At 34.4% G+C, this 21,047-nt stretch overlaps 1 protein-coding gene across 2 annotated transcripts; it reads left to right on the top strand.

Moving 5' to 3' along the window:
- Positions 1 to 7,901: 7,901 nt before the first annotated feature.
- LOC120205735 (probable phospholipid-transporting ATPase 8) lies at positions 7,902 to 13,371 on the top strand. Of its 2 annotated transcripts, XM_039205560.1 has the most exons (9): positions 7,902 to 8,009; positions 8,120 to 8,395; positions 8,628 to 8,723; positions 8,801 to 8,909; positions 8,986 to 9,189; positions 9,301 to 9,426; positions 10,180 to 10,278; positions 12,188 to 12,379; positions 12,501 to 13,371. In XM_039205560.1, the coding sequence occupies exons 4-9, from the start codon at positions 8,829 to 8,831 to the stop codon at positions 13,134 to 13,136; spliced, it is 1,338 nt and encodes a 445-aa protein (XP_039061491.1). In that variant the 5' UTR covers positions 7,902 to 8,009; positions 8,120 to 8,395; positions 8,628 to 8,723; positions 8,801 to 8,828; the 3' UTR covers positions 13,137 to 13,371. The 2 variants fall into 2 exon arrangements, with proteins under 2 accessions (XP_039061491.1, XP_039061492.1); XM_039205561.1 differs by lacking the exons at positions 7,902 to 8,009; positions 8,120 to 8,395; positions 8,628 to 8,723; positions 8,801 to 8,909 and having other exon boundaries at positions 9,011 to 9,189; positions 9,290 to 9,426.
- Positions 13,372 to 21,047: the final 7,676 nt, after the last annotated feature.

The following is a 21,047-nucleotide window of genomic DNA, read 5'->3' as shown; positions in this document are numbered from 1 at the left end:
GTTAATTTCATCCCAAAGTCTTTGTTTGAGCAGTTTAGGAGGGTTGCAAATATATACTTTCTTGTTGTAGCTTGTGTTTCGTTTAGTCCATTGGCACCATATTCGGCACCAAGCATCATTCTGCCCCTCGTGGTGGTGATTGGAGCTACAATGGCCAACGAAGGTGCCGAAGATTGGAGGCGAAGACTTCAGGTGATGCTTAAATTTCTTATTCTCCTTTCAGTGCTTTGCTATTACTGTTAGTTTGCTTCCTATTGAATGCTTTAGGTTCAAATTGTATCCTTTCAAATAAAAACAATAAAAAAGTTAAACCTAAAACATGTGTTTAACTAATAGGACAAATAATATCACAAAATAAGTCGAGAAATTTCACACTGTTTAGTGTCCCGGTATTCATATTTTTCTTAGAACTAATAGCTAATATTTTTAACAATCACGCTGTTCTATTTCATGGTAATTTTCTAATTTTTTTACCTACTTGTGATAGTGGGAAGATGATCTGTGCTGTGTTCTTTGGTATTGATCTGATTCCGAAGTAGATGGATCATAATCGAATCAACTGCTTTATTCTGCAATGAATTGCTATGTAAATATTAAATTTAGAAAAATAAAAAGCAAGTTTGAAGGCATTTCAGGACAAAACTTCAACATCAGATGGTCTAAACTCTTGAACTAGGAAATAGTAATTGATTTATCCTACCCTGTCATAGGGGGTTTTCTGTGCTTTGTCATAATCATAACAATAAAGCATTCTTGGACTCCTGTGTGAGTTTAGATATGGATATGTGTCCGACATAAAAATGTTCAATTATTTTGATGTTTTTCTGTGTATTTGAGGGGCCTTGGAGGGTCATATCTCGATACCCTTATTTTTTAGAAGCATCTCCATATCCATATTTGAATATGCATCCGAGGGTCCATGAAGCAACATATTGTTTATTCTTATTGCTATCTATAGAATGAGACTGAAAAGGGAATTTTGGTATGAAACAATATTCGTTTTAAATTATTATCGATTGATAGTCTTCATATTTTGCCAAGACCACTGCTGGTGGTATTTAGGCTCGTAATGGAACACCTTGGCAGCCGGTGAGGTAACACCAATTGGATGTTAGCTCTAATGCCTCAGTTATCATATTGGAAATATGTTGTAATGTATTTTCACAATATAATAGCTAATTAAAACATTAGATCTTCCACGCGTCTGCAATTTATGTTTTCAATAAGTATAATGAAGAGTGTTGTGGTGAGGATACTAGTTATAGTTTCATTTTTGCCTTCATATTTATTGTAAAGAAAACATATTTGATTTCCGGGAGAAAAGAATGAAAAGGTAAAAACCCGCATTATATAGGGTTGATCCAACTTGAATTTTCCTATATTATTTTTGGCTTGTAACTAAAACTTATTTAGTGTTAGAAATTCTTAAATTAAGCAGATTCTCTACCTTAGTTCTAGGAATTTCCTTGTAAATATTAGCCATAATCTAATTACTAATTTTTAGGGATAGGCTAATTACTAGATATTATTTCTTTTTTATTTTGTTTCTGCCATGTTAAAAGGTTGTACTACGATTAGAAGAAATAAGAATTTTTTCTTCTTCCTAAATATGTTCATGGCATCAAGAGCTTTAGGATTCATTCGATCCTGCTCATTCGTCTCTCATCTCTCTTCCTAATTTTTTTTCTTTCTCTCATGGGTGATATCAATGAAACCCTCTTTGAGACTGAGATCTCACAAATAACTCAAAATCACAACCAAGGAATCCCCCAAGCAGACCTTAATTCCTCTCTTATAATCACAAATCATCGATTAGATGGAAAAATTTTCCTGCAATGGTCACAATCTGTCCTTATGGTTCTTCGTGACCGAGGAAAAGTTGGGTACATTAATGGAGAAATACCTCGACTAGCATCAACAGAATCTGGTTATGCAACTCGGGAGCTTAACAACTTAATGGTTATGGCTTGGCTTATAAATTCGATGGAAGGTAATATAAGCCGGACTTATCTTTTTTCAAAACAACCAAAGAAATGTGGGATGCAATTAAGGAGAATTACTCGGATCTTGGAAATGCTTCCCAAGTATTCGAGATCAAATTAAAGTTGAAAGATATTCGACAAGGAACACTTGAAGTCACTCAATATTACAACAACCTAAAGATCTTATGGCAGGAGTTAAACATGTATTATGAAGCTGATTGGGGCGAGGGCTCGAAACACACCAAGTTCATGGATCATCTTAACAAAGAGCGTCTCTATGAGTTCCTAGCAGGACTAAATCGTGATCTTGATGAGGTCGGAGGACGAATACTAGGCAGAATCACACTACCAACCATAGGAGAAGCATTTGCTGAAGTAAGGAGGGAAGAGAAACGGCGTCTTATTATGTTGGGAGACACAAGAGAACTAAAACGATTAACCATAGCTGGTCATCGTCCTTCCAAGAACCCTGCCCTTATTTCAAAAGGCCCAGAGGTACAGGGCTAGAATTATTCTGGTTCAAATAGGCCATGGTGTAGCCACTGTAACTCGGGTTGGGCATACCAAGGAGAAATGCTTCAAACTCCATGGCTATCCTGGAAAAAAACCAGAAAGAAAACAAGGCAACAATGATATCTACTACTGAAGAAGATGCTCAGGATGTTCGGCTAACCAAAACTCAACTTGAGGCTCTTCATAAACTACTCGGGACTCCTACAACCAGTGGGTCACTAGCTATTCAAGGTACTACCTTAAATACTACACATGAGCCTATATGGATACTAGACTCGGCCTCGGGTGCATCCAACCACATGACAGGTAATCTAAGTTTGTTTCAAACATATTTATCTTGTCATGATCACTCCCAGATTCGCATAGCTGATGGATCTTACTCGCAGGTGGCTGGAATGGAAACATTTAGACTTACTGGAAATTTTTTCATTGATAAAGTTTTATATGTTCCAAATCTTTCTTGTAATTTACTCTTAATTAGCAAGCTTACCAAGAATGAGAAAGTACTTGTTGAATTTTCTGCTTTCGGTTATGTGGTTCAGGAACAGAAATCGGGGAAGATGATTGGTACTGCTAAAGTTGATGATAGCTTATTTGTTTGGAACAAAAACAGTTCACAAGAAGGGATGACCTTATCTACATCAGAAGAAGATTCTATCATGCTATGGCACCCTAGGACACCCTAATTTCATGTACTTGAAGAAACTGTTTCCTCTATAATTTCTAAATAAGAAAATAAGTTCCTTGAATTGTGAAGTTTGCCAATTGTCTAAACATACTCGTGTCCCTGATCCTTTGAAACTTTATATTCAATCTCAACCTTTCTCTTTAATCCACAGCGATCTATGGGGAGCCAGTCGAGTAAAAAATGTCACAGGGGCTAGGTGGTTCATAACTTTCATTGATGACCACCTTAGAGTTTTTTGGGTCTATCTCCTCAAAGAAAAAACCGAAGTCTCTAGAGTCTTCAAAAGTTTTCATTCAATGATTTGAACTCTGTTCAATTCCAAAATTCACACCCTTAGAATTGATAATGGGAGAGGGTACTTTAATTCTATCCTAAGCCCTTATCTTTATGAGCAAGAAATCATACATCAAAGTTTTTGTCTCGACACCCCTCAACAAAACGGGGTTTCTGAGAGGAAAAACAGACACTTTGTAGTCGTGGCTCGTGTTTTTATGTTTACTATGGGTGTACCAAAGTATTTATGGGGAGAAGCTATTCTCACTGTGTAGACACCAATTTTTTTAAAAGATAGAACTAGCAAGAGTTCATCTCCTAAGAGGACTCTTCCACCACCATATCTTTTAAAGCAACAACCACACCAACAAAGGTGCAACAACCGAGTAAGGAGTCTAGTTGCATTAGGATTCTGTTGTTAGTTAGTTTTTTTCACTATAAATACATGTAATCCTTCCCATTTGTAAGACACGATTATCATACGGGATTACGCACACACAAAAAAATACCCAAAGCAAATACGCAAGAAGTCCCAAAGATTCGCTTGTAATTTTCAACAGAAAAATAAAAGAGGATATTTTCAAATCAATCTAAGGTAAGTAATTGGGATCGTATTTTTACCTTTTAATTTTAACTTATAATTTTCTTAATTTAAGACAACTGAAAATTACATAGTACCGAAAGGGCAGTTCAAGGGTGCTAATCATTCCTTGACTGTAACCGACTCCCGAATCCGATACATCTTTGGTAAGACGCAGATCAGATAAGAAATAAGGTATCCGATCTACCTATTTATCTTAAAATAAAAGATCGGTGGTGACTCCAATCCACATTTTCCTAAGTCGAAGCCCAATTCCGGGGCCCAACCGAAAGACGGTTGCGACAGCTTGGCGACTCCGCTGGGGACAGGTAAGTGAGTCATGCTAAGGTAATTTCAATTGTCTTTTTAACGAAAAGGGTAAGTTTAAATTTTAAGGTAACATTTCGATTCTTTTTTATTTACTTTTGATTATATTTTTGGGTAAATAGTTGTACTAATCGTTTTCTCGTTATTTCAGCCTTCAAATCTTTTTCATTTAAGGCTCTATACTCGAGCTCTAAACCCTGTCTTAAGTGGGGGTGAAAGCGACGCCTTCGTGTGAATTTATTCACCGTGCGGGCTTAGCAAGTAGCCTTCGGGATTCATATACCTTATGTCTTCGTGTGAATTTATTCACCGTGCGGGCATAAGAGAATGTGTCATCTCGAGTTTAACTTAGTCTACACAAGCCTGTGATGGGTTTAGGACTAAGGGTCTGGCAAGCCCAAGGGGGCACCAGTAAGGAGAACTCGGGTACCGTTTTTAGAACCTAAACCGGGAAACCATGGAGAATTAGAGCCTACCCCGAAACCACATTCCAAAACCTAAGATATTTTTACCCTAACCATTTTCTTTTTTGTTTTTTTTTTCTTTCGTCATTTTATTTTTATTTTTATTTTACTAATCTTTTTGCCTTTGTGTTTGTTTTCTAGCATTTGTTTCATAACAAGAGGTTATTGATCCTTAAAAAATGTTTGTTAAACACAAAATAAATCCGAATTAATGGACAAAAGTGTTGTAATACAAGAGATTAAAAATGCTGAGGCATGACTATGGTCTGAGAAGACTCAGAAAGAGAAGGGAGACAGTCTTCAGGGAAATTATGTGTCAAAGTTTGTTAGTTACGCATCTAGCCTGAAACAAAATGATGTCCAAGAACTGCGAAATATTTGGGACAGTTGAGGGAATGACAGAAAGCAGAAGTTCAGCCAACGATATGGTGATATTGTCCTCTTACTCCATGTCAAGACTGATGAGCCCCTGCTCCGAGCATTAATTCAATTCTGAAACCCGGGATATAGTTGTTTCACCTTTAACCGGGAGGACATGGTGCCCACAATTGAAGAGTATATTATCCTACTGCACTGCGAAAACATCAGATTAGAGAGGGCATATATCAAACACATCAAGAGAGCCTTTCAAGAACGGACTAACTAAGATTGCAGGGGTTGATGAAAAATGGGTGACTGATCGACTTCGACACAAAGGTAAGGGGGAAGAAATCGAGTGAATTCACATAAGGCAACTAATGAAGAACCACCATGATGAGTGGAAGATTATAGACCTTTTTGCACTAGGTCTGTACGGTCTGGTTATCTTTCCGAAGACTTTGGGCTGTATCGACGCAGCCGTGGTAGAGCTATTCGAACAATTTCCAAGGCGAGTCAACCCAGCACCGACCATCTTATCCGAAACCTTTCGATCTCTCAACCATTGCAGAAGAACTGGCGGAAGAAAATTCGTTGGGTGTATTCAGCTCCTTCAAGTCTGGATTCACAGCCACTTTTGGAAGACTAATGGGGTAGCCTATCGTCGATTTAGCACTACTTATTCACCTTTGGGAGACTTCATCACTAGGAAATGGCATGAAGATGCTTCAAAGAAAAAGTGGATGAAAGTTTTTACACATCTTCAGGATCGGGATATTACTTGGAGAGCCCCCTGGTTGTTCCTCAGTGACGTTCTTTTTCAGTGTGAGGATTCTGATACTATGACCTTACTCGAACTTTGGGGTGCAGTTGGGTATGCTTCGTTGTTAGCACTTAGACAGTATGAGGCATGTCATTTTGTCCCGGTAACATGCGGGCTAGCTAGATCAGAGTTTGTGTATAATGGTGACAGTTATAAGAAGAGGATCAAGGAAGCAGTTGATTCGTGGAAGAAAGTATACCGAATGGATGTTGTGGCTGCTAGAGACATGCTTACTCCGGAATATGTGGAGTAGCAAAGACTGAGAAAGAATGATAACATCCCGGTGTCAGAATGTGAAGACACCCGGACTATAGAGGAATATCTCAGGCATATCCCTTCTGAACTTGAGACAGCTAAGGCGGAGTTTGAAGCAGTGAATAACGAGCTAAAACAGAAGGTTAAAGAACTAGAAGCTGAACGTTATCAATGGAAGCTAGATACCGAATCTCAGAAAGATAGAGCAGACAAGCTGGAAAGAAAACAGAAAAGAGTCTGTTTTGAGCTCGAGGATTTGAGAAAATGGTATCAAGATAAAGTCAAGGATAATTCCAAGTGGAAAGTAACCTTTGAATACTGGAAAGACGAGGTTCATAGCTTAAAAAGAAAGTTCGAGGGGTCTGATGAAAGAGCTTGGAAAGAACAGTTGAAAACTACTCAGAGGCGTTTAGCAGACAGTCAGCATCAAAATCAATGCTTGAGAATCCAGATGGCTGACCTAGAAAAACAACATGAGAGAGATGGAAAAACAATATCCGAGTTAGAAGTTATTGTGGATGGATTCAAGAAGCAAGCAGCCGAGCTTCAGATAGTACCTTTCGACAGAGGTCTGCAGTGGCGTTTCCGTTGGGAGCAAGCACAACAAATGGTGAAATCTAGAGACGCAGTCATCCGAGATTTCCTGGATCAAGTGCAAAAAGTAGCTGCCATCTTCACGACCTGGTAAGGGAAGCTGGAGTGGTTCGACAAGGCATTCAACCAATGACAGATGAAGGCAGAAGATTTGTCAACCTACTAGAAACTGTTCGGGGTCTAGAGGATTTAGTCCGAACGTACATTTGATTGTTTTTTATGTCTCTTACAAAATAAAACATTTCTGTCTAAATAAGAATTATTTATAATAATAGACACTTTTCTGGATCAATGCCCCGAACATTTCATGCATTTTTGCATTTTGCATCTACATTTCATTTTTTAAGCATTTTCATAAACATGAAATTTCTTATGAAGAATTCGATGAAGTGTTTTAACCACATGACACCACATGGAAGCAAGATTGTAACATCAAAAGAAAAAAACTATCTGTCAACGAAGACTTTTCGAGTTCGGTTTCATTAAGCTCGAGAGCATATCAACCACATTGTGGAGTCAAGGGATTACTTTCCAGTCGAATTTTTAGCCAAGGTCTTTAAACCGAGTAGAAGACCAAAGTGGACTACAACGAGAAGCCACATTCTGATTCAAATCATTTCAGATGGACTCGACTTCGCGACAGAGGAGCCATCTGCAACTCAATTCGACCGGGAGTTATTCTTCAACTCCACTGAATGATAATTTGTGTCTTTTTATCTGTCTTATTTTTCGTTCCACGAAAAAAGACAAAGAGGGGCAGCTGTAGACACCAATTTTTTTAAAAGATAGAACTAGCAAGAGTTTATCTCCTAAGATGACTCTTCCACCACCTTTTTGTAACTTTTCACACCATGTTCTTAATCACTTCATGCATATTGTCAATCTTGAGGGAACAAATCTATCTACATTTTCTTTTTCATACATCATCATCACTCCCGACAGTTTCGGTGAGGGCAAGAAATTGGGTAGTGTTTACAGGGCAAATTATTTGTTGTGACTGAAGTCTGCTTTGCATGTGAATGACTCGGTTTCTATTTTGCAGAGTATACTACCTTCTTCATGTGTTGGAGTTCAGTAGTGCTCGGAAAAGGATGTCCGTAATCGTAAGGAACCCGGAGAACCAGTTGTTGCTCCTTACCAAGGGTGCGGACAGGTCAGAACATTGAAGCCACACTTCCTCATGCTGATATATTGTGGTAACTTTTTTATCAAATTGTGAAATAGGTAAGCTAATGTTGTATTTTTGTTTATCTATGTATTCAGTGTAATATTTGAAAGTCTTTTGAAACAAGATAGGGCATTTGAGGAAAAGACCAAAGGGCATATTGAAAGATATTCCGAGGCAGGATTACGAACCTTGGCAGTTGCATATCGTGAGCTTGATGATGATGAGTATAGAACATGGGAACAAGAATTTTTGAAGGCTAAAACTTCTGTAACTGCGATCTAGATGTCTTGGTGGATGAGTTGGCTGATCGGATTGAAAGGGACTTAATTCTTCTTGGTGCCACAGCAGTTGAAGACAAATTACAAAAGGGGGTCAGTTAAACTAGTTCAGGATTCGTCGAAACTATCATTTTTATAATTTCTAGAAACTTCCTAAATCACTGAGCTTTTCTCAATACTTACTTTTAATATACCATCTTATTGATTTATATTGAAACGTGCAATATCTTAACAAAGAAAATAAGTGCCAAATTGTGTACATAAACCAGTCTTCTTGTTTATTCTAAATTACTTATGGTTTGTATAAACTGCTATGTTTCTCCAGTACATAGGTCCCAGGCTGTATTGACAAGCTTGCACATGCTGGAATCGGAATATGGGTCTTGACAGGTGACAAAAGGGGAACTGCTATTAATATCGGGTATGGTAACAAGTTGAATTGAACTTATTGTCTATAGTTTAATGAATGTTAATTCTATAAATACTACATTTCCACAGGTATGCATGCGGTCTACTAAGGCATGGAATGAAACAAATTGCGATCACGCTAGAGTTGCCGGAAATTGAAGACTTGGACAAACATGGGGATAAGGAGGCCACTGCTGAGGTATGGACTACATTGTTCCAAAATGATAATGCAATCTGTAATGGGAAAAATCTGAATCTGTTATTATTATCATTAGGCTTCTCTTGACTGTGTAAAGAAGCAAATACACGACGGAAAATCTCAAATGGGTAAAGAAAATTCGGTTGAGTTTGGTTTGATAATTGATGGCAAGTCCTTGACTTTTGCTATGGACAACACTCTGGTGAACGATTTTATGGATCTTGCGATGGGTTGTGCTACTGTTATATGCTGTCGATCTTCGCTGAAACAAAAGGCTGTTGTAAGTATCATGTTTACAGGATTAAGTATGCTATGGGATTTTCAGAAAGATTAGCGGACTTTGTAGTAATTGACATGAAAATAATTTGATAGAATTCTAGTATATATGCAGATTACAAGACTGGTGAAATCTGTTGTGAGTAGAACGACACTAGCAATTGGTGATGGAGCAAACGATGTTGGCATGCTTCAAGAGGCTGATATTGGAGTAGGCATCAGTGGAGTCGAAGGGATGCGGGTAAAAACACTTTTCTCTGTTTTCGTAGTCTTCTCCTATATTGCTCCTACTCTTTATTTTTCTTGAAGTATCCTTGTCTGATACTAGTTCCTGCACGTATAGGTTATGGGTTTGGGATATGACCCTCCAAGAGCCTGCCAAATGCATAGAAAAAAAATTGAAAACACGTGTTGGATACATACCTATATCTGACACACTTGAGAAATGTAACATAGGTCTTCTCTTATAATTTGTACATTTTCTTGTTTCTTCTTTTTTGGGGATTAGGGAGGCCCAATCATATAATGATGTCCTTTCTCAAGAAGTGGTTTGCTGCTGTTAGGTTCATATATGCCTATGAATGAAGTGATTTTTTTCCCATCGACCCTCTTATCAGCATCATCTTGGCTCTTGATTGCTTCCACTTCAAGAACCTGGTTTTCTGCGCCGCTTTGTGATGCTTGATCATTTACTTTATATAGGAATATTTGATATGATATAATTCGCGGTTTTTCTATGAATTTTCCTCCATGAGGGGAAGAATGAACCAGAACTTTATGGATATTTTAAAATGTTGGTGACAAACTATTGCAGATTGATCAGGATTTTTTAGCAGCTATGTACTTTGGATTATCTTGTTTGTTACTTTTGAGAATCGGATTTCTGCTGATTCCTACTTCCATAACCGTCATATTTTTTTAGACCGTAACTTGTCTTCAAGCTATCTAACTGTTTGTCTGGTTTCCAACTTTTATTAACTATCATGAATTACAGGCTGTTATGGCAAGTGATTTTGCAATAGCTCAATTTCGTTTTTTGGAACGTTTACTGTTGGTTCATGGTCATTGGTGTTACAGGAGAATATCGATGATGGTAAGATGTTTTCTTCGGGTTTTCCTATTGTTGCATAGCTAAACTCTGATAATCCCATTATTTTGATAATCTTTGTTGTAGTCTTTTTACCTTTTACCTAAGATTCTTGTCTTAAAATTGGTGTTATTTTTATTGGAGAATGAGAAATGTGAAATCGACCTCTTATAAAGCTTCTTGGATTTGGAATGGGTTGTGAAAAAATTGTTGCTCGGAGGATGAGTTTGGAGTATGTTTGCAGAGCAATTTTCAACTTAAGGTGGGCAAGGGGGACTCATTCAAGTTCTGGCACGATGCTTGGTTGGACGGAGTTCCATTGAAGATTTAGTTCCCTCGTTTGTTCACATTATCAAAGAACAAGGAGTGGAAGATTGCCGATTTCAGGACATCTAACTTGTCAGGCTGTTTTTGGGATATCGCCACGAGAAGAAACTTAGCTGATTGGGAGATGTTGCAGTGGAATGAGTTTATGGCTTTGTTGTATAACTTTTGTCCTATGTCTTTGATTGATGATAGTCTAGCATGGACAGGAGAAGGAGATGGATGCTTTTCAGTGAAATCTTGCCTTATAATTTTTCTTAGTAGAGTTGTCGATTGTTTTCCGTGGGAAAGTAACGTGTGGGCTGGTGCGGCTCCTCCTCGAGTTGAATCTTTTGTTTGGCAAGTGGAGCACAAGAAGATTGCTGTCAAAGTAGAGTTAATAAAACATGGGGTGCAAGGTATAGAAGATCCATTGTGTCCGTTCTGTGGGTTGGTTCAAGAAACGGTTTCTCACCTTTTCTTTTCTTGCAATGTGTCTTGGGGGTTATGGGCTAGCTTTTTGCGTCGTTGGGAGGTTTCCTTTGCAATTCCGGAGTGTCCTATAGCTTTATTTTTAGTTTGGGTAGATCTTGTACCTAAATCAAGTGTTTGGGGTTCATCTCAGGAGTCGTTTTGTGGTCGATTTGGAAAATGAGAAATGAGATTGTTTTAATAATGGGAAATTGGATTGTGTTCTGTTATCTTTTCTATCGAGGTATAGAGTGGCAGCTTGGTTTTCTTCAAAATTTCCAGATCTGAAGGTCTCCTTTGATAGCCTGGTGGGGGACCTTGCGTTAGCTGATCGTGTGATGAGCTCTGTTAAGAGGCCTTTAAAGGTAGCTAGTTGGTCTCCTCCACCTTCCAGTTTTGTTAAAGCGAATGTAGACGACACTATGGATAAGTGGTGGTCGAAGGTTGGCATTGGTGGGATGATTAGAGATGAGAAAGGAGTGATGCTGGTTCGTTCTCTGAAAGTATTGGATCTAGACCTCCTATTATGGCAAAGTTAATGGCGGTGAAAGAGGTTTGAATTTGTTTTTCGATTTGGGGATGTCGGCAAACCGAAGGCTTATTTTGGAAACCGATAGTGCGGTGGCAGTGGATTGGATAAAAAATCCAGCTAGTTCCACCCTGATGTTCCTATCCTTAGTCAAAGATATTGCACAGATTGTGGTAGATAAAGGTGTCATTGTGCGTCATGTGGTGAGATCAATTAATTGGGAAGCGGATAAATTTGCCAAACTAAGGATTGGTCTAGTGGAGGGGATTTATTTTTGTTGTTGTTTTGTTTCTAGGGAATATTTGATAGCTTAGGTCATTGTATAAGTTTGTTCCTGGCTGAGTCATATAAGGTGGTTGTTTCTGTAGGGTAATTACTTATGCTTAATTGTAGTGCATCTTTGCACAGTGTTGAGGGCTGCCAAGGGTTTTGGTGGTATTGTGATCTTATTGTACTTGGGTCTTGTGCAATAAAATTTTTAAGGCACTCTTTTCCTCCTTCCAATGTTCATCAAGTCTTTGTTGCTTGACGGATATGAAGGGGTTTTTAATGAGACATTCCTTATTATCAAAAAGAAATGTGAAATCGTAGTTCTCTTTCCTGTCATTGCAGATCTGCTACTTTTTCTACAAGAACATCACTTTCGGATTTACTCTGTTTTGGTTCGAGGCATACACTTCTTTCTCAGGTCAACCTGCTTATAATGACTGGTACATGTCATCCTACAACGTCTTCTTCACTTCACTTCCTGTAATCGCTCTTGGTGTTTTTGATCACGATGTTTCAGCCAGACTTTGCATGAAGGTAAACAATTCTGTATATATATGTCATTGTTGCAATATCTCTTCGAAGAAATTTGTTTATCATTATTCCGAACTGCCATCTGTTGTGCAAATGAACTTAGAATGTCGATCTATTTTCGCAGTATCCTTTATTATATCAAGAGGGCGTTCAAAATCTCCTCTTCAACTGGGTCCTTATTCTTGGCTGGATGTTTAATGGACTTCTTAGTTCCATAATCATATACCTCTTAACAGCAAACTCAATAACTGGTCAAGCATTCCGCAAAGACGGTCAAGTTGCTGATTATTCGATTCTAGGGGTGACAATGTATACTTGTGTAGTTTGGACCGTAAACTGCCAGATGGCACTTTCGATCAATTACTTCACATGGATCCAGCATCTGTTCATATGGGGAAGCATTGCCCTTTGGTATATATTCCTGGTGGTTTATGGTTCGATCCCATCGACATTATCTACAACGGCATACAAGGTTCTTGTTGAAGCTTGTGCTCCGAGCATTCTGTATTGGCTCACCACCCTTCTTGTTATCTCTGCGCTACTACCTCTACTTTCCTATAGGGCATTTCAGATTAGATTTCGACCTATGGAACATGATAGAATACAAATACAAAGACGAAGGTCAGAAAGCTTGGAACGTGATGTAGCACAAAGCAGACTTTCAGAAAGCTCAGAGACCCGAAACTCTAGTGACTTGCCTGCAGAGGTTAGAATCAGAATAGATAGTCTTAAGGCAAGTTCGAGGCGAAAGAACTCATGAAACCAGTATGTTGTTTGTGGATATGAGTAGGGCTATCTTTTTTTCTTCTTTCTCTTGGCATTTTAAGCATAAGCGCCGCGCCACGAGATGAGTGTGAACATTGGAATTGCTAATGCTCGACACTGGTGTGTAGATTAAGGATGTAAATGCGAGTCTTATTAATGCATAGGTTTGCTTAAACTATACGGACCTCACTCATATGTAATTGGTTTTTTCTCATAGGCTTTGTCCAACTTTTGAATCATAACAACGTCCGGTATCTAAACTATTACTTTATTCTGTTTTGATATCTAAATTTTCTTTTTCTAAAAAATTATACAAAATGTTTACTTTTTGTTTCGTTTTGATATCTTATCGTTAAAAACTTAATGAAATTGTCGTATGTAATACGTTTTGTGATTAAATTACATAATTTATCACTCAATTATCTTCTCACTCCTATTTTAGTAATTAAAACTTAATTTTTTTTTCAATTATTTAACTTTTAAATTACTCCTAAATTAATAATTCAAACTTTCAAATTTAAATTTTTTATTTTAATTATGTATTAATAAAATAATACTCCCTCTACCTTGTAGAAGATGTCCATTGTTGATTTTTTTGGTCAATTTTTTTTTAAATTGATAAATTATTATTTAAATTTTTTTACTGATAAAATTATGTAAAAGTATATTTTAAAAATCTTCAATGAAGTAGTTTTCAAATATATATTTTATAAAATTTAATTATTTAAAATGTTTAAAATAATTATGGTCAAAATCTAAAAATTTGACTTTTAAAGCCAATAATAGATATTTTTTATGGGACAAGGTAGTAAAAAAAAGTAATGTCACAAAAATTATAAACAAAATAAATTAGAGGGATTAAAACATGAGCAATTTGAAAGTTGAGTAGCTAAATTAAAAAAAAATAGGCTTTAGTGATCAAAATAGGAGTAAGAAGATAGTTGAATGTTTTTAACAGTGGGGTACTAAAATAAAACTTAAGCTAAGAATTAGTTATGACTTTAAAAATAAAATAAAATTTAAATATCAAAACAGAACAAAAAATAATTAAGCATTTATTTTTGTATTAAACCTAAAATTTTTAATGTGAGATATATATATATATATATATATATATATATGGGATATGATCCTGTTACACAATGTAAAAATCCTTTAGTTTTACACAGACTTAGGACCATTGGATAAGTGAAAATAGATGGCTGAGATTAACAGTAGGAAATGAGAAGATATTCACTGGAAAAAATAATAATGAGTCAATCTTAGCCATCTATTTTTCACTCATCCAATGATCCTAAACATGTATAAAACTAAAAGAGTTTTGCATTGTTTAATATGATCCTATCCTATATATATGGGATATGATCCACTTACACAATGTAAAACTCTTTTAGTTTTACACAAATTTAAGACCGTTGGATGAGTGAAAATAGATGACTGAGATTCATAGTAAAATACGAGAAGATATTCACTGAAAAAGAAACGAGAAGATATTCACTGAAAAAGAAACAAGGAGTCAATCTTAGTCATCTATTTTCACTTATCCACCGATCCTAAACATATTAAAAACTAAAAAATTGTACATTGTGTAAATAGATCCTAACCCTATATATATATATATATATATATATATATATATATATATATATATATATATATATGTATGTATACACACAATAATGGATTTTACATTACGATATTAGAGCTTTGAGTTATTTGAAACATCTTTTCGAATAGATAAGTGTTATTATGAAAGGTAGTTCAGGTAAAGAAGTTATTATGTTATAGATTATTATAAAATTTCTTAAAGAATGGAGAACCATAAGATCAAATTTGCCTAGGAGGTTTTAAGTTGGTGGGCATAAACCATGCATGCCATTGGTTTTATATAGTGGGTAGTTAATTTTAAATCTAACTATTTCTTTATTTATGTGTTAAAAAATGAAGAGACAATTGCATAGGTGATTCTTAAACTATGACCTATAATTTAAATTGGTCTCTAAACTTTAAAAATATTCTATATCAATCCTCAAATTATCAATATCATTTTATTTTGATCATTCCTTTAACATGCCATTAACTCTACTAATTAAAAAAATAATTCATGACCTCATTCTAAAATAATGTAGATGACCTTAAAAAATAAATTAATTTTTAATTAATAGAGTTAACACATAAAAAGAATGACAAAATATAATGATTTTGATAATTTTAGGACTAATATAAAATATTTTAAAATTTAGGAACCAATTTATAATGAAGGTCATTGTAACACCCTCAACTCGTTTTAGAAGTCAAGTTCAAATCAAAGATGTCACATTGAATCACCAAAGTAATCCCAGAAATAAAAAAATATGACTTACTTAAAATGTAAAATAAATTATATACGATATGAAAAACATTAAGTTACAGAAGTAGAGTTCTTTTATTTGATTTTCGGAATAAATAAGTAAATCATTTACAATAGACTCGAATAAAAATCATAATTTCTACATGCCCACTCAAATCCTTATAATTGTACTCTAATACTTTCACTGAGACTTCTGCTCAGAGGTGCAACACCATGCCAAATCGTTCATCACATGTGAGTATCATTTGACTCATCCAAAAGGAAACAAAGTGGCAAATCTGTTGGCCATAAATTCAAAACGTAGGGGATGAAAATCTATTTTGGGTTGAAGAAATTCTCGAACGCCCTAAAAGACAAGTGGCGGAAGACAAACGATGGATTCATCCCTCGTAGATTCATGGGTTAATGGGTGATTACTAGGCTCAATCGTTTTCTTTATCATCTTCTTGCAAGTGCTTCATCTGTCGATTCATTCTAAGGAGCGAGGAGAGGAACGATCGAATTTAGAATTTAGGTTTCCTTTTTGATTTTCTAATTTTTTAGTCCAATCTTTACTTTTTGGTTTGGTTTTTGCATTGTAATAGATTAGTGTTCAACTGGAATAACTACTTCCTCCATTCATAATAATCTGTCGGTTTAGTTAAAAAAAATTAGATAGAGAAGTTCAACACGGTCCACCCACACATAAATAATATATTAAAAAAGAATGAATATTATTATTATAACACCCTTACCTGTATTTAATTCTCAAATGCGAGTTAGAATGTAACAAACTGATTTTCTAAAATTCAAGTTCAAACCATTTATCGATTTACCAAATAATATCAATTTGTAATTTTTAATCAACCAAATTGAATCCAATTTCAGGTAGCAACTTAGCAGTTCATAACTACATCATATAAATAGTATAGATGCTTAAAAACTACCTATATTAAACCTTAATCAGTATCTCCATTTTATTCTATTGTTTACCCGATTATTAAACTTGTAATTCATTTAACAATTACAAACACAAATATAAACTATCTATTGTTTATTTTAACCATTATACATCATTACCAACTTGACTACCTTATAATTTATTACCAATTATATCTAAACTAGTAGAAATCAACTATTATTATCATATACATGCCAACTAGAAATTTAAACTACATCAGGTTGATATAATTACTGATAATGTAGATATACTCCTGATGAGTGTAATGCTTGATATTCCTTACTTCAATTTTTTACTTTTTGCCTACGCGTGAAAATCATCACACGCTAAGTACACACTTAGTGAGACAATAATAATAATAATCAGTGTAATACAATGTTTATATAAAGAAATAACAATACTTAATGCATCATGATCACTTTACCTATATTACCATCATGTTACACATATTAACATGAAATAAACAATGTATATAATTTATTACCAATATACTTGTCATTTATTCCATAAGCTCATAAGCTCAATCACTTATAATTTATTAACCAATAAACCATACACCCAAATATATACCTATAAGAACCCTGGGTACACGAGTCAAGATATGCACTGAAGTGCTAAAACACATAAAGTCGTACCCACTGTAATACACATAAAGTCATGCCCACCATATGCACTAAGTGTCCTTTATATACACTATAGTGCTAAATCAAATATGCATCCTACTGGACTCTATGGCATGCCAACTATACCACTGTCTCTCAATGACATACTTAAGCATATAGTTTATATTTATTTCATCCATGGAGATGTATATAAACATAATTCAACATTGGACATTTCATACCCAAAATAACATTCATGATATAACATCATAAATAAATTAGTGATCAATGCATTCTATATTAACTTTTGACATATTTAGAACATGTAAAATATATGATCAATAACATAAATGTCATGCCAATATAAACAAGGTAGACTTTTCACAAGTCTTCATAATGATGTATAAAACATTCATGTATCATGTTATGTATGCATTGCACTCACCTTGACGCTTTTTATATAAGTCAAAATATAAGCCTCACAAAGCTTTAAACTCAACATTTTCCTTTCCTTTGCCACTAGTTTGATCCCAATTTTGATTGATGTCTATAAACACATCAAATACATAACATAAACAATCAAGAACACATGTTAGAATCCATCTAAACCATGTGCATATAATGTAGGAAAATATTCATAATATTCATTCCAATACAACATTCTAATTACAATGTTTCCTGCACTTCATTTCCACCTTAATTACTTGAATTCACCTTTAAAACCATAATTTCACCTTAAGCCCTTATTTTTATTTTGTATGCTTGAATGGCTAATCATAGAAATTTCACATTTCAAGTATAAATCCAATAATTTAATCATCAAAATAATCTTTGAAAGATAACAAATATCACCAATAAGTCACTTGAATTTTTCTCCAATTTTTACCTTGAGAAACCCATATAGTCCAATATAATCCATCACCATCCAAGGTGATTTCAAGATACAAACAAAACATTTAAGCATGTATTGAATTTTATAAAATAGCCTTCATCCATGGAGATGTATATAAACATAATTCAACATTGGACATTTCATACCCAAAATAACATTCATGATATAACATCATAAATAAATTAGTGATCAATGCATTCTATATTAACTTTTGACATATTTAGAACATGTAAAATATATGATCAATAACATAAATGTCATGCCAATATAAACAAGGTAGACTTTTCACAAGTCTTCATAATGATGTATAAAACATTCATGTATCATGTTATGTATGCATTGCACTCACCTTGACGCTTTTTATATAAGTCAAAATATAAGCCTCACAAAGCTTTAAACTCAACATTTTCCTTTCCTTTGCCACTAGTTTGATCCCAATTTTGATTGATGTCTATAAACACATCAAATACATAACATAAACAATCAAGAACACATGTTAGAATCCATCTAAACCATGTGCATATAATGTAGGAAAATATTCATAATATTCATTCCAATACAACATTCTAATTACAATGTTTCCTGCACTTCATTTCCACCTTAATTACTTGAATTCACCTTTAAAACCATAATTTCACCTTAAGCCCTTATTTTTATTTTTTATGCTTGAATGGCTAATCATAGAAATTTCACATTTCAAGTATAAATCCAATAATTTAATCATCAAAATAATATTTGAAAGATAACAAATATCACCAATAAGTCACTTGAATTTTTCTCCAATTTTTACCTTGAGAAACCCATATAGTCCAATATAATCCATCACCATCCAAGGTGATTTCAAGATACAAACAAAACATTTAAGCATGTATTGAATTTTATAAAATAGCCTTCATCAAATTCAAGTTTAGAATATAATCCCTAAACGTTTCCTAAAGTGCCATTTTGGTCACTATTATGATTCAACCATTCTTCCTCATTTTCAAGCTTGAATAAACAAGCTAAGGATACAACATAATGTTCTCATCATATATAACATAAAAATAAATTCAAAACATCAACCCCTTAATTTTTCATCTTTTCCAAATTGATCCCTAAAGGAAAATTAATGGATTTTTCATCACTTGAAGCATGAAATCAACATTACAACACCTATATCATCATTTTCAAGCCTTGAAACCTCAAATTCCATCATCCCTTCATCCATCTTTTTCATAAATTTAGAGTTATGAGCATGAACAACATGAACAAATGGTGCCAAATGAAAGAGAATTCTATGGAGAACAAAAATGGATTTCATGTCTTAACCTTAAATCCAATTGAAAATGCTTAAAAATCAATTTCAAAACTTACCTAGATATTCCAAGAAGTTCACGGTAGCAGCACATAAAATGGAGAAAAAAACTTAAACTTTCTGTTTTTTATTTTAGCCTTTTTGGATTTTTATTACCTAAATGAATTTAAAATTTATTTTAGTCCAAAATGACTATTATGACCTTAAATTCTAATGATCCTAATCATGTCACATATCAAATTTATCATACAAGGGCTGAAATTAAATCATGTAGTAGTTTACAAATTTACCCTTGTAAAGTTTTAAAATTACAATCTTGTTCTTTTTAATCAAATGACTAAGATTTAACATAGAAATCAACTTAAATCACATGGTCCACATTAAATCTTATTATTTTAAAGCATGGAAAAGAAAATTTTCCCTTTCTTTATCATCTAGCAAATTTTTCTGAATTTTTAATTCGATCCGATTATCCGATTTTATCTCAAACTTTCACACTTTATAGCTTTACACAAACTCCGTACTAAAAAATCCGAGTGAAACCAAAACATAATTATTGCAGGTAAATATTCATTTAAGCGACAAAATATATACTTTTAAAAATTATTATTTTAGTCTTTAAACTTTTCCAAGATTATACTTTAGCCACCAAATTTTCATTTTATTCATTTTGGTCACTAACCAAATTTTTGGGTATTAAAATTGTAGTTAATTGTTGACGTTATTGAACAATTCCATAACCCAATAATTATAAGCACGACAAACAGGTTTCAAAGCAAAAAACCCAGCTTGAATGCTAAGGTCTGCAACTATTTAAGTGTCCTTTCTTTTCCACCAGGAAAGAAGAGTAGCATTCCGAGATCGGAATTGAGTGTTGTAGCAGTGACCATGTCAGTGGTGGGCAGCTTTGGCATTAATGATTCCAATAATATCACTTTTCCACTTTCCCATAATGCTTCGTAACAATTTCTCAGCAATTTCAAGCATTGTTCATCTCCCCAATCATGAAGTATACACTAAACCAATCACAATAAAACTTTAATACATTTGATATAATACGATGACAACTGTGATAGATTCAATTAAACTTTAATAGCTAAACTTCATAAAAATAACCTCTCCTTTAAGAAATATTTTGGAACATATCTCCTGTTACATGCCCCACACCTAACATAAGAAAAATATTGTCAATTTTATTTACAAGTTGTTGCATAATACTACTAAATAAAACAATTATATCGAAAAAACTCCTGACATTAAATAATGTATTATCTATTTAAAGAATACTCTCAACCATTTGACATTAAACAAGGTAGTATTAATCCCTTGTAGATTCGCGGGTTAATGGGTGATTACTGGACTCGATCGTTTTCTTTATCATCTTCTTGCAAGTGTTTCATCAGTCAATTCTTTTTAAGGAGCGAGGAGAGGAACGACCGGATTTAGAATTTAAGTTTCCTTTTTGATTTTTTATTTTTATGGTCCAAGCTTTACTTTTTGATTTGGTTTTTGCAGTATAATAGATTAGTGTTCAACTGGAATAAATATTTACTCCATTCATAATAATCTGACGATTTAGTTAAAAAAAACATTAGATAGGAAAGTTTTGACCGTATGAACACGATCCACCCATACATAAATAATATATTAAAATAAGATGAATATTATTGTAGTTAATTGTTGATGTTCTTGAACAATTCCATAACCCAATAATTATAAGCACGAAAAACAAGTTTCAAAGCAGAGAAACCAGCTTGAATGAATAAGGTCTGGAACTCTTTGGGTGTCCTTTTTTTTTGCACCAATAAACACGTGTAACACCCTCAGA

The sequence above is a fragment of the Hibiscus syriacus genome, unplaced genomic scaffold (genome assembly GCF_006381635.1).
Source record: "Hibiscus syriacus cultivar Baekdansim isolate YM2019G1 unplaced genomic scaffold, ASM638163v2 tig00012840_pilon, whole genome shotgun sequence".
In the NCBI taxonomy this organism is placed as follows: domain Eukaryota; kingdom Viridiplantae; phylum Streptophyta; class Magnoliopsida; order Malvales; family Malvaceae; genus Hibiscus; species Hibiscus syriacus.
The sequence above is the reverse complement of the archived record's forward strand: the minus strand, read 5'-3'. Positions and strand labels throughout refer to the sequence as shown.